Source organism: Contarinia nasturtii, unplaced genomic scaffold (assembly GCF_009176525.2).
Source record: "Contarinia nasturtii isolate CC-2019 unplaced genomic scaffold, AAFC_CNas_1.1 Cnas_scaffold_129, whole genome shotgun sequence".
Lineage (NCBI taxonomy): Eukaryota > Metazoa > Arthropoda > Insecta > Diptera > Cecidomyiidae > Contarinia > Contarinia nasturtii.
In genome coordinates this window covers 397557-412033 of record NW_022197486.1, presented here as the reverse complement: position 1 = coordinate 412033, position 14477 = coordinate 397557, and the positions used below count along the sequence as shown (strand labels likewise).

General features: G+C 33.3%; 1 protein-coding gene across 1 annotated transcript in view; it reads left to right on the top strand.

Moving 5' to 3' along the window:
• Positions 1-14477, top strand: part of LOC116346874 — a 145163-nt gene that overhangs the window by 34491 nt on the left and 96195 nt on the right. Inside the window, exon 2 of the mRNA XM_031777135.1 lies at positions 9348-12423. Within this exon, the coding sequence (XP_031632995.1) occupies positions 12363-12423 (61 nt within the window). The 5' untranslated portion in view covers positions 9348-12362. The remainder of the gene's footprint in view (positions 1-9347; positions 12424-14477) is intronic.

The window sequence follows — 14477 nt, the reverse complement described above, 5'->3', positions numbered from 1 at the left end:
TATTGCTGCTGCTCAACGTCCAACGTTGCAAAATTTCAAAATTAACTTTCCATCGATTTTTGTGTATCGGCTCAAAACAAATAAACTCTTGAAAATGTAACAGCTCACATGTGATTGAGTCGATTGTACAAACTGATGCCCAAAAAATCGAAAGAAATCTCGACCGAATGTAATGGAAAAGCATCGACAGCACTTCAAATACGGAAATGTGAAGCTTTTCGGTTAGTTTTTGTTGTAGTATACCGGTTTTCCTTTTGATGCATTACGTACTGTAGCTGCACTTTTTTTTCTCGCCGACAACAAAAAATGTGTATTCAAAAAATGAAACACAATAGTGTAAATCTGCATGTTAAATGGGAAAAAAAGAAATCTGGTTTAGTTCATTGCATTTTCATTAGCCAACCATAAGCGAGTGCGCCGCTTTCAAAATAAAAAGTTCATCTCATGCAATTTCTGTGGGAAAAAAATCTAGGGGTTGGACACTCGGATTAGGAATCGTCGTTTGCTTCGGATTCGTAAATAATAGTCGGATTCGTCGGAATAGTGGAAATCGTGGAATTTGGTTTTTAGCATAAAACACTTCGTGTTTTTTTAATAAATTGGTTTAACAATTTAATGAAGCAATTTTCATTTATCGAAAACATTGGAAATTAAATATTTTTTGTTTGGTATCAAATTTATGAGCTAAAATGAATATAAATAAGTTCATTTATAAAATTGTCAATGCAGATATAAGGTCGTTGATCGTGTTTTGACCGTTTCAACCAACGAACTTATATACGTATACAAAACATGTAGTTATTAGAAATTTAAATGTTAAATTCGTGTAAAGGATCGAGTACTATCTGTCAAAATATTTCCCCCTTTGCTAAAATATAAGCTCTTCATTCAAAATGCATACACAATGTGTATTACACATGCATAATTGAATCGTTGAGTAAAAAAACACGTCATAAAATATTTTTCTTACGTTTTCAAAAAATTAATTTGCAAACTCAATATAATGGTGTCATAACTTCAATCATAAATAAATGAATAACCTTTTGCTTCTGAGTCGGCAGCAATGAAATTTTCACACACAAATACGAATGTTTCTTTGCCATCGATCAACCAGTCTGCCAACTTTTCGTATCGATGTACTGTAGAAAATCTTGAAGTGCATATTCGTACTGCATGTAATATGCTTCAAACTTCTCATTGAAATGCCGTAAAATATGATCGACATATCTATCAATGTTGTCTGAATGTGGACCTGGTTGCTCATCAAAAGATTCTCGGTGAATACGCATTTTTTCGTCGATGTTGAAAGTCAACTTTTTGCGCCATTTATTTCGCTTGCAATAGCCGATCATGTGATTATATTGACCCGATGTCAATCGAACGAGTTTTTCGCGGCGATTTTCCTTGTTCGGATCATTGTAATTGGTCACACAAACACCGCCAATCACCAGCTGAAGACCTGGATCGAGACCATACACTTGTTGCGCTTTCAATAACTTTTCTTGAATCTCTCGCATGGTTTCATTTTCGTCTTTGACAAAAACGAATTTTGTGCGATCCATCCAAAATGACATAGCCATTCCATCCGTTTGAATCGAATTTTTGAATATTAAAGTGGCACGATTGTCATTTTGCGGTGTTCTTTCGATGGCATCAATATCAAAATATGTTCACCAAAGCACGTCCCAATCAGCGGCTTTTAATTCCTTATACTGCTTTGGTGTTCCATCACGTCTAATGGGTATTCGATCGCTCTCAGCATTAAATAAAGACCTTGCTTATCTATGCGAATGTGATGTCTTTTAAACGTTGAAACTGGAAAAACGGTGAAATTTCTGTAATCACGGAGCTCTGTTCTTTCACCTCGTCGTTCACCTCGTCGCAATGCCGCCTCTCTATTTCGTTAGTTATCACGAATGTACCTATTGTATGATTGAAGAGGATTTCAATAAAAATTGCATTGTTTAACGAATGAAACAAAAATGATTGTGTGCAATCGATTGATTTGAAATAATGTAAAAATATTAACGGCTTACCGTTGCAAATGTAAAAATATTGGTAAGTATTTGAACCAATTGCCTCCCGTCGTCATTGTACAAAAATATGCTCGACCATCTCCGAAACGAATGGGATGCAATTCATTTTTTAGTATTTCAATTAGATACAATGAAAAAAAGGATTTTATTGAAAATCATCTTTTAATAAACAAATCAATCGAAATTCCAACAGAAACAAAAATAGTTTTTTCGACAACGGGGCACGCGTTTAACACAACAAACATAAGACCGTGATAGGTTATGTTTGTAATTGAAAGACAATTATTAAAAAAATAAAAACAAAAAATCTTACTAGCACCTTCTTATTTCATTTTAATCCATTTGGATTTTTTATCAAATAAATCCGAAAGGATTATATTTTAATCCCATCAAAATTACAGTGTATATGTATATACTGTACAACCAGAATATAATCTAGATCATTGAATTTTTGGGAATCGTCGGAATAGTGAAAATAGTAAGAATAGCGAGAATCGTGGATATGCTGTATATTCTTCGTTTTAAAACGGTGCCAACCCCCTAGAAAAAAATGCATAACGAGCAAACGAAGCACAACAATGATTATAAGCGACGACAAGATATGGTGAGCCTTTTTAAAACACACTTTGCTAAAATAGGCACTGTAATACGTCTGCATGCTTACGAAATGTCAAAAATATAGTGAAATTGCGTTAAATAAATGAAAAAAAAAACGGATGAACGAAAAACAAATAAACAAAAACTTTGGAATAACGAATAAGAAAACAGATGAAGAAACAACACCAACAACATTTAAACAAATATGCGGTTGTATGATTGTTTATTTTCTCTTTTTCAGCATAAAAATATCACAAAAAAACTATCCATAGTTCGTCCATATTTGATTCAAGCATAGCATGAAAAGTTGAAAGTTTCAATTTTTGTCGGTGTATTGTGGTATTACCGGTGTACTCTAATGTATATACATTATATTTATGCTGAACGATTGCACCGTTTTGCAATGAACAAAAATCCAATCGGATAAACTTTCTAAGTTCGACTGAAAACGGCCTGTTACACATATAACATTTATCAAAACCATCGAATGAACCACACACCACATGAATATGTGAATATCTCGAAATGAAATAGCAATATGAACTATAGAATGCCGTCGAGGTGAATAAAAAGTTCAATGTGGCAAATATCCGAGGCAGTGTTTGAATTTGTTGCAAGGGAGAGGGAGATGTGAAAGAAATAACACCAAGAATAAGGGACACAAAATGAACGACATTCAATTTAAAAAGAGAAAATCAATGAAATTAGATTGTACTTCAATCATTTCAAAGGGGTGCTGTGAGAACGAAAGAGAGAGAGAGAGAGAGAGAGAGAGAGAGAAAGAGAGAAGTGAGCATTATTCGTACTTTGAGGCTTTCACTTAAACACATATATGTTTCCTCGATGATGGACGCATCGAATTCGAAATATTTGTTTTCTGTATACTTCGATAATGGTTTTAATATGTGTGTGTGCAAAAGCAGTCATTGTTCACAAGTTTCTTGCACTTTGCTCACTTCTCGACTATCTTCCATTAAATGAGAGTACCGAGAGTACGAATTTAACATTTGGCCAATGTTGCACAGACGTTTTATCCTAGGGGTTGAACACTCGAATTAGGAATCATCATTTGCTTCGGATTAGTAAATAATAGTCGGATTCGTCGGAATAATGGAAATCGTGGAATTCGGTTTTTAACGAAACACTTCGTGTCTTCAATTTAATGAAGCAATTTTTATTTATTGAAAACATTTGAAATTAAATATTTTTTGTTATAATTGGTATAAAAGTTATTTTAATTGTTGTACGACTTATGAATTTAAATAAGTTTATTTATAAAACTGTCAATACAGATATAAGTTCGTTGATCGTGTTTTGACAGTTTCGAACAACGAACTTATATACGTATACAAAACATAAATTGTGTTAGTTTTTAATTTAAATATCTCAAAATTAAAAAAATATTGAATTTCAATTTTTAGATTTAAATTAAATGCTATCGCTGTGTACTCTGTACAAACAGAATATAAACTAGATGATTTAATTTTTGGGAATCGTCGGAATAGTGAGGATTGTAAGAATAGCGAGAATCGTGTATTTGCTGTATATTCTTCATTTTCAAACGGTGTACAACCCCTAGGTTTTATCTGTACCTGGACTTATATTTTTTTTTTGTTATATTTCACATCATGGCCTGGAAATGCCTATGTAATTTACATATAAACGAGTGAGACTCAAACATGTTCTTCTTTTTCCATCAAATATACCAGTGGCGCCACCAATTTTACATATAAGCGCATACAAAATTTTCAATATGGCTGCGCCCATGAGAGAGAAAATTTCGTCTCATTCATTTCCGCCCCATGTTTCACATGGAAAAAAATGTTTTGCACCCATGGTACAGTACTTAAAACAAGTTGTTTAATTTTGTGCATGAAATGTTAAGTGCTGCATTCTACCGACTGGACGAACAATATAATAAATTGTGGTTAAAAAGTTGATCAAATAAATGAACACGAAAATAATATATTTTACATGCAATTATGGATCAATTAGAACAGCTGGATGTTCGTAATACTTCAATTTAATTATAAATACTGGAAAATACATGACTCATGAAACTTATATTAGTATTTAAGAGGTTTAGTTTTCTTTTGACAAGTTCAGCATTTTGTTAATGGAATTGACCTCATAATAATTTTGACAAAACATTTTAGCTATTATTGATTTATTTTTGTAATAAAGTTCTTCTTTCCGAAATTATTTGACAAGCTGTTTCCCCGAAAACATCAGTTATTGTCTCAATAACATCAACAGCAATTAACAGCTCGCCGAATGTTACATGCATTCAAAGCAAATTGCTATATTGAGTTGTGCCTTTTCGGTTACCGTACTCTCAGAAAACTCAGATATTAAAATTCAAAGTAATCAGAGCAAAATGCGATTTTAACGTGGGGATATTTTTTAACATGTTAAAATGCCGTTTTACCCGCGAAGAAATGTGTTGCGGGTAAAATGACAGGCATAACTTAACTTCACTTAACTTCACATGCAGAAATTGATTTATTTCTTATTTATGATGTAGCTTAAGTCGAATATGTTGCGTATCTATGATAATTTTTTTCCGCACCCCCTTGTGTACCCCAGAAATTAGGGTCGGTAGGGGGTATAAAAAATTCAAGTTTTTCTTCGGATAGTTTTTTTCTTCCATACTACAATATGTAAAATGTAAACTGAAATAAAACTTTGCGTCCACAGTTTGCAAACAACAAAATAAAAAAGTCGAATGAAAAACAGTTCGAGTTTGTACAATAACACAGCGATCAAAGTTTGTTAATTTTTGGTATTTATCCAAAGTATTGTGTTGCAATAGATGAGAGAGGGAGACACAAAGAGAAAGAGAGAGTTTTGGTTTAGGCTGTTAGCACGTCTCAAAAGAAGACATTGCTTGGTCATCTCACACTTTTTCGTGCACAATGTATAAACAGAATCTGTATTGTACACATCCATAATGGACGATCCATTCATTCATATGAACAGCACATTTTGCTGAACAGAATTCGAAATGAAAGCAATAGCAGCAATATTAACATAGTATATGTAACGGCCACAGCATATGGTAAAACCAAAAGCTATGCATTGAAATCTGCTGTAATGTTATAATTTTTACAAAACAATACAATAGAAAATCATTTCGTCCGGGGCACATTTTTTACGGCCATCGTTTTTCCTATCATTTTGTAATTCTGCGTGTATGAATGTATCAATTTGTGTGTGTGTGCTACGATTCTTTTGTTAAATTTTAAAAGATTCATACTTTTTCAATGAATTGTTACAACTTCTATTGCGAATTGGTTCAGTTGACTGCTTAGTTAATTTTCTAGTATGATTGGTTCTTTTGTTTTAATTTTCCATTGTTAGTTTTGCTTTCGTCGTCCCAATACGCGATATGTGACACATATTAGAACAAAACCACACCAAAACCAAATATACCGTAAGGAAATGGATGGAAAGTGTTTTGTATTCATTGTGTTGTTGTTTTTTTTGTTGCTTTTTTCTACACCCCCCTTCTATCGCTTTCATTCTCACATTTCTCGCAATTTTCGAAGTATTTTTTCCCTTTTATTAAACTCATTGTGTGCTCAATCATGTATATTTCGTTATTCACATTCAAAACCAATGCATAGTCATCGATATTTTTACTATATGTCGATGTCGACCATTATCCCAATAAAAAAATACCTATGCATGCATCTCGATATTAATAATTTTGTTTTGTTTTGAAGCAAAGAAGTCACAGAAAGCAACTAAATGGAAAATGGCAAGAGAACGCCAATAAAAGCGCAAACAAAAACAATAAAAGATAATAGAATGATTATTATCAGAAAAGTTTACGTGTATTCAAGAATCACCATTAAGAGTCCATTTTCACTCAACGGACAGCAGAATATATAAATACAAGATTGAATCCGAGAAATGCAAAGAGAAAGAGATGAGAGACGTAAAAAAGAGATAGAGAGAGGGATGGTTGTGCCAAGTAATCCCATTTTACCATGTCAAAAATATTGAAAGAGGCAAAAAAGGTAGTGTCCTCATCGGAATAGATACGTGTCTATCGATTAGACTATAAAATAGTTTCGTTTTTCTACCGTAGTATTTTTTTTTTGTTCTCTCTACTGGTCGTTTTATCACTGCTGTTAAACCGAGGAGCTATAGGCTTGCGTCAGTGGGTTATGTGTGTATGGCAAATGTGAAAACACCATCTACTTCGTGCACTATTGTTATTGACAACAATAACAACAGCTTCAGCAGCATTTATATTTTTTTTATCTTTCGCTTCTGTTTATTCTTTACAATTTTTGCTATTGTTCTTGTGTCTTTCGCCTGTTTGCCAAGCCAATTCTCAACAACTATTGGTATTGTTTTTCTTGAGCTTGACAAACCGCGTGTACCTATCTTTTAAACCAGATACAAAGTGATGATGACTAAGTGTACAAAATGACACATGATTTTCATTTTTGGAAATGATGGCTTGATGGTGAAGAGTCGTCGTCGTTTCTATCTCTGTACCCATGCACAGAGAGAATTGTCGACTCTATCTTTATGGGAACCAGCTATATCTTCATAATTTCTTCTTAATCACTGCATACCATGGTACAATTTTGGTTTTTTTTTCGTTTGTTTGTTTATTTTGGTTCTCATCTTTTGTCAAATCCTATTTAAGCTTAATTTTCGTGGGGCTTTGCTATACAGTTACCATCGTTAAATAATAATTCATAATAATGATAGATCAACTTCACAACGCTTGGTATGATATCTACCATAAGAATAGCAATGAGAATGGTGAAATTGACTGTGCCACTGCTGGATGTGTGTGTAGTCGTGTGTGTGTTTGTGTGTCTTCTATGCTTCCATTGCGAAATCCATTTGCACATTTCACTTCACCAAATTCACATTTTCCACCGACATTTTGCCGCAAATATTGCCAAAACATGAGACTGATGTTGATTTGTTGTGTCATCATTTGAGAGCCTGAAACCCAAAACAAGTTATAAAAATTATTTTCGGAAAAAAAGCATAAGAATGTATTTTAAATGAAAAAGGCGATAGAAAAAACTGAGATTTAATAGAGCATATACAGAACTGAGAATTAAAACAGAATATAAATTCAGTTGGCGACAAAACAAACAAGCGATATGTTATATTTTGACTCTCAGTTTTTATTCGTCTCATGTTTTTGACCAAAGCAAATATAAATATATTTATTGGTTCCAATAAAGAGATATACATTTTCAGTGCTAAAATGAGGCGAATAAAAACTGAGAGTTAAAATACAATATATTGAATTGAGAGTAAAAACAGCAAGATATATGCTACTTTTGCTCTCAGTATTCTATGTGTTGTTTTAACTCTCAGTTCTCTATATTCTCGTTTTGTGCTCAATAATTTCTTATGCTCTTTTTCCGAAAAGAATTTTTATAATTTGTTTTGGGTTTCAGGCTCTCATTTTGGTTACGAGCAAAATATTGTCCGCTTGTTTGCTCACTTTGGAAATAAGGAGAGAGTGAGAGAGAACGCACAGAACGAATAAAATAAAAACCAACTAGATAATAATGAGGCACAAGCAGACAATAAAAAAATTATGAATCGGTTTGACCTGATAGAAATTGAGAATATATATTGCATTCTTCATCTTCTTTTTTTGCATGAAATGTGATCTAGAGAGAAATGGTCAGGTCATTTGGATTAAATTGAACATATAACTACACTAGCCTGAATGACACTGTCATTCGAAAGCATTTGTCTCAATTCCAAGCACATACGCGCAAATTTATGTTCTGGAATTGTGTAAATAGCCATTATTCGGTTTTTCTCTACATATTTGTGATCCAGTTTCATTGAAACTCTAGTTGAAACTCCAACAGAGATTGAATGATATCGAAGATGTTTGAGATGTGAATCTTAACGACTCACTTGGCGACTTTAATGGCATTTGTTTTTGATGTATAAGGTCGCTTTAAGCTGTTCAGATTTTCGTCGTGTCCATTCAGTCATTGGTGATTCTAATTTAAGTGGATTTGCAATGGTACCGAAACTAGTCTTGATTGTGAATGTGTACGAGAGTGTATGTGTTAGATTACAATTCATTGTTTGCCTTCTGGATGTGATACATCATAATTTTTCGCAAAAGCCAAAAAAACGAATCATGTCATGCATCAACTCTGTAGTATAATAATATATTTGTGACATCGTCTAGAAAGCTCGAAAGGCATTGGGATGACATGAAAATGAACATAAATATTTGCAGAGTATTTTCTCTGATATTAATAAGTCTAATGTTGACATAAAAACAATAAAGTGGCATAAAAATCGCATGTGTATCCATGCATATGGGTGTATATGTGTATGAAAGGGTGTTAGAACAATTACTCTAATGGATCCAACGAATTGATGTTCGCTTTTTGCCGCGACCTTTTGGCATGTCATTATGGTTTCTCATACACTGACATTTGTTCAGTTTTTTTATAATTTTTTTCGGCGCGCTCTCTGTTTTGACTGACGAGATTTTTATTTCGATGAACATTTTAAATTGAACCAATAATTGCAGTATTCATTATAATATAAAAAATTTGGGGAGGTTTATTATGGGTTTGAAATGCCGTTAGATAATTTAATTTTAATTTATTACCTATGCATATTAAAAATATTTTCCATTTTTATATTCATTTGTTTTTTTCTATGAATGAAATTTTATTTTATCATGCATTTTTACAGATACCTTGATACGATACGTTTTTTAATGTCACCATCTCCACTGTCATCGTCACGTCACCGCAGAATTCAACTAGTATACTGCTAATCGCTGATGACTTTGATTTAAAACAGATCAACGAAAATCACATTAAATTCATTTTGAATAAAAAAAACCAACATTTAATCAACTAATCGAGCATACAATCAAGAAAATACAATTTGAATAAAAAACAGTAAAGGGAATAACACTTTGTTAAACTAATGAAATGCACATCAAATTTGGGCCTAAGTTTTAAATTTGATAAGAACAAAAATGCTACATTCCATTTAAGCAAAAGAGATAACGCAATAAATTATTGAATAAAAGTTTTTTTGCTCAACTTGCGCAGAAAAATCAACGGCGCCGCACAGACAGAACGATCGAGAAGCAAACCGAAAAAAACAAACAACAATTTATAGGCACACAGGCAAACGTATAAAACCAATACAATTACTGTTCTCATTACACGCTATAAGCCATTATATTTTTAAAACGTATAGTTAATAAATTCTGTTAAAGCTACTGAAAACCGCAAATAACTGTAGGAAAAAGTGTTTCAAAATAAATTGATAGACTAAAAAATTCAATTGAAATAAATTTGGTGTAAAAGAGTTTAATGTGCGTGAAGGAGCAATGACTTTTTGTTTTAATCCCGCTGGCTATCGACCTCATTGTGTATTCGCATTTTGTATGAATTGTTACATATAATATTTAAAAGCGAAAAATAACCATCAAATTTTCGACTCCAAACATTTGTATGATACAAATCGGCACGCTTGAATATTTAAACGAAACCATAAAAAAAGAGAATAAACTATTTTGCGTAAAATAGCCTCAATCATACAACCGAATTGTAGCGTCGCCACTGTTTTATTATTAGGTGAAAATTGCACGAAAACGTTCACTGCATATGGTGCAGTTGGTGTTCACACATAATAATTGCATAAAAATTGAGCATCCATTTCATAAAATCGTTGCGAGTAACATTACCAGCAAGAGAACGACGGCAAAAAAAATAATTGCGAAACTCTAACATTGACCAAATTCAACAGCACAATACAAACACAGAAACGGCCACGCGAAAAAGTTAACTTCCCGTAAATATAAGTGAAAACATAAGCCGACTGGAGAGAGAAACAACGAAATAGAAACCAAAAAGCATTAAAATTTTGTGAAAGCTCATTCAAATGTACATAAAATGTTCGCGGTGCGTTGCTCTAACATATATGAACAATAAACTGCAACTAATAATTCGTTGATGATTAAATAAATTTCTCATTTGTCAACCGTTCAACGGGTAGTAATGTGTTTGAAAGAGATTTTATTGGACACAAGACATTGAGTGATAAAAACCGCACCATAAGTGAAACCGTTTATGAAGCTGTATCGAGCTTGGGAGAACACTTTTTTTGACCGCATCAACAACAAGAATAATAGCAACAACAACAAAAACCAACGAACAACTTTGCAAACAAAAAAGAGAACAAGCAGATCACAGAATCGTGCTTTGCACATAAAGCGCATAAAGTGTCAACACGCTACACGATTTACACACGGTTTTATGGAATAATTATGTACATTACAAACAATAACAGAATCAAGCCGAAGAGAGACAGTCATTTTTATAAAGGCTGAAAATAGACATAGGCGCTCTGTCTGCTACTTTATATTTATTCGCACATTTAGTCTCGCATACGGTACACACGCTTGCCCGTGCATGTACGATTTAAATAAATGATGGAAATGTGAAAATTTCCCAATTCAAAAAGCAACAGCGACAACAAAAAGCAGCATTTCAACACGAAATCGATGCAAAAAACACTCTCTTTCACACACAAATGAATTAGAGTTGAATAGACTCGACCATCAACTCACTTTCTATCGTTGAAACAGAGCACACATCCACAACGATATTGTCATTAAGACTATTTTTCGCATTCACTCATTTGTACTACATTTTTGGGGAGAACTAAGTGCGGCAAATTAGTCGAAACTTTTTGAATATTTGAATGAACGAAACGGCGCGCATACAAACGCTTACGTACATACACACAATAAAGAAGCAATCATTTCACACGCATTGTCACATTGTTCGAAAACCTGGAAATTAAGAGTGTTTCGGAGCACATTCAAATACGTAAAAAAACAGTAAAACGACGACAATTTGACAATGACACAAATTACAGCCGAATAATCGCTAAAACGAAATTCTCGTTTTTCGCTCCTTTGATACATGTTTCGATGATAATTTAATCTCATGTGACAAGGGCATTCAAGAATTTTGTGCGCACCACTTGGCTAGACACCCAAGACTGAAATAAGTATTAAACGTTAATTATATTTGTATTGAAAGTGAAATCAATTTAGTGTAGAGAAATTTCATTGGGCTGGATTAAAAACACTTCGGAAAAATAATAATAATAACATTAACAATAATAATAATAATAATAATAATAATTACAAATAATAACAATAATAATAGTATATATAGTAACCGTCAATAAAATAGAAGAACCTTAAAGCATACGCAAGCTATACACAGTGCATTCGTTCGTATTCGTGTTAAAATTCGAGGGCAATGATATTCATTCAATGTTGGTTTCGCATCTAATAAACTACCGAAAATAAACTGTTGCTATTGACTCGAAAAGTTATTAATATTATCACTATTATAATAAATAATTTGGTTTGAGAACACAATCGTGTGGTAAATTAAGGCGACAACAATTTTGGTGTCGATAGAACGAGCATTTGTTTCGGTTGATATTGCAGCCGATGTATGAAAGTGTATTGTATCAAAGGCTAACTTCAAAACGGAGTCCCGCAAATTGCCACGATCTCGGTGCACATTGAACGGTGAAGCAGTCAATAGTGTGCTGCACACAATAACGGCCACAAACACTGAACAATATCATCAATATAATCAGCAAATCAACACGAAAATCTTATCAAAGCAGCGACCTAGCCAAACACATTATCGCGTTAGGAATGACGTCATGATATCGCAATTCGACTACCGCCTTTGGATATTCTTTAGTTGCTTTATCGCATTACAATGTAAGTACACGAACATTTCCTTTATTACTAGACATTAAGCGGTTTCAGGTTTTCTGTTTCATCACTTGGCACTGCCATTGAACAAGATCTATGTGCTATTCATTTTTCTTTTCCATACTTTTTTGTTCGGATTTTCTATTTTCGTTTCAATGTTGTGTCGAACTATGAACGGGAAAAATGCGCGACTGCTTTTAGTTATGCATGAAAACCGATAAATTGCACATTGAAGCGAAGAGCTTCGAATAATCGAACATTATCACTTGTTCGCTAAATCAATACTTCCTCTTGTATTTTCACTTGAGATTCATCGAGATATCGACAACGGAAGCATCGTAACTGCTTAAAAGCATTTCTTCTTAGTTTCGTTCGGTTGCTTGTGTTACTTCAGTTGATTTTGTTGTTGTTATTTCTCTTTTTTCCTCGGTTATTCTTTTTAATCATTTTTCCTTGGCGTTTCCCGGTAAATGAACCAAAGCAGTTACATCATCAGCCCAAAGACATAAGTAGACAATGGAGAATAGACGATCGACTGAAAGATGTGTCATTGAAATTGTCTGTGGAGAATTTATTTCAACAATATACCAAACTAAAACATAAACAAAAGTAGAAGAAAGATTGAAAATAAAGACAAAAAGATGGGGAAAATATATACATAAAAAACTCATACAATGGAAATTCCATCAGATTTATGTTAACAAAACGGAGTTGTTCGCATCACCATCAATTTTGTGTTCATCGTTTTTCCGATTCCGATTAAATTGACTTCAATTTAACTTTCATGGTGTGCTGTGATTCAGTTTCGCAATTCGCATGTGAAAGCATAACACACAGTGTGCCACTTTGGTTGATTTTGCTTGCTCTCTGTACGTCACGTATTTTTCAAAGAGAATTTCGACCAAAGCGCATTGGGTTTGTAACAGTGGTATCAACAATTCACAACCGGAGACAACTTAATAAAACAAAACGAATGAAAGGCACCGACCAACAACAATAACAAAATGCCAATCGAAGATTTTTCTCTTGTAAGCAATGACTTGAAAATAGAAAATATGCAATCAACTCCTCGGTATATAGTGAAATACTTACTTATATCTTTATCAGTTCCATTTATCGGCAAAACCAATGACTATAAACATGCAAACAGTGCCGTTTTTCGTTCGTCTCCTCAAATTTTCTCGGTGATGATTCAAAGGTAGCATCATTTTCGTGAAGTCATGAAAATCGAAAACATTGCTTTGGTCTGCATCACTCGATTTCACCCAATAATTTCGCAAGAATTTCAAGCCAAGAGCTATTAATAAAAGGTAAAGAAAAAGAAAACAGTCGTAACAGAATGCGGCGAGAGAATAAAATTTTCCTCGAAATTACTGTAAAAATGAATGGAGAGTAACTCAACTTCAAAACAAAATAGAGAACAACAAAATCAAACCGAGCTGAAAAACATCCATCAATTCAATATTATGGATGAAACGCATCGCGTTACACAAATAACGGAATAGAATGAACGGCCACCAGCTAGAGAAATAAGGTGGAAAACAAAGCAAACAAATCGAATTGGAAATGAATATTTTCTCGTGGTGGTTTTTTTGCGTCTTCTTTTTTGAATCAAATGAATGTTTTATTTTCATTCATTCATGGGCTCCATTCAGTCTAACAACAGACAGCAATTGCTACTTTTTTATCATTGTGCATGTATACGTTTAATGTCGCGAAGATTATAAGAAAAGGACTGTAAAAAATATGAAATACAGTACGTTTCTCTATCCATAAGTTTTCAAAATTTTAATAAAACTCACGAGTTTTACAAATTTATTTTATATACTTCTTATTTGGTCTCCCCTCGTCCGAGGCCCATTATTTCGATTAGAGACAAGACCTGGCTCTCGATAGGGAAGTTTGGAGAGGAATTTTTCGAGGAATTCAAGTCTAGTTATTTCGTTAAAAGACCACACACCGAAGGTATTATCGGTCTATAAATGATTGTTGTTGTCTTATTTGATTGTTGTTGTCTCTAAGCTACGCCGACAATAATTAATATTTAATCCAATCACCAC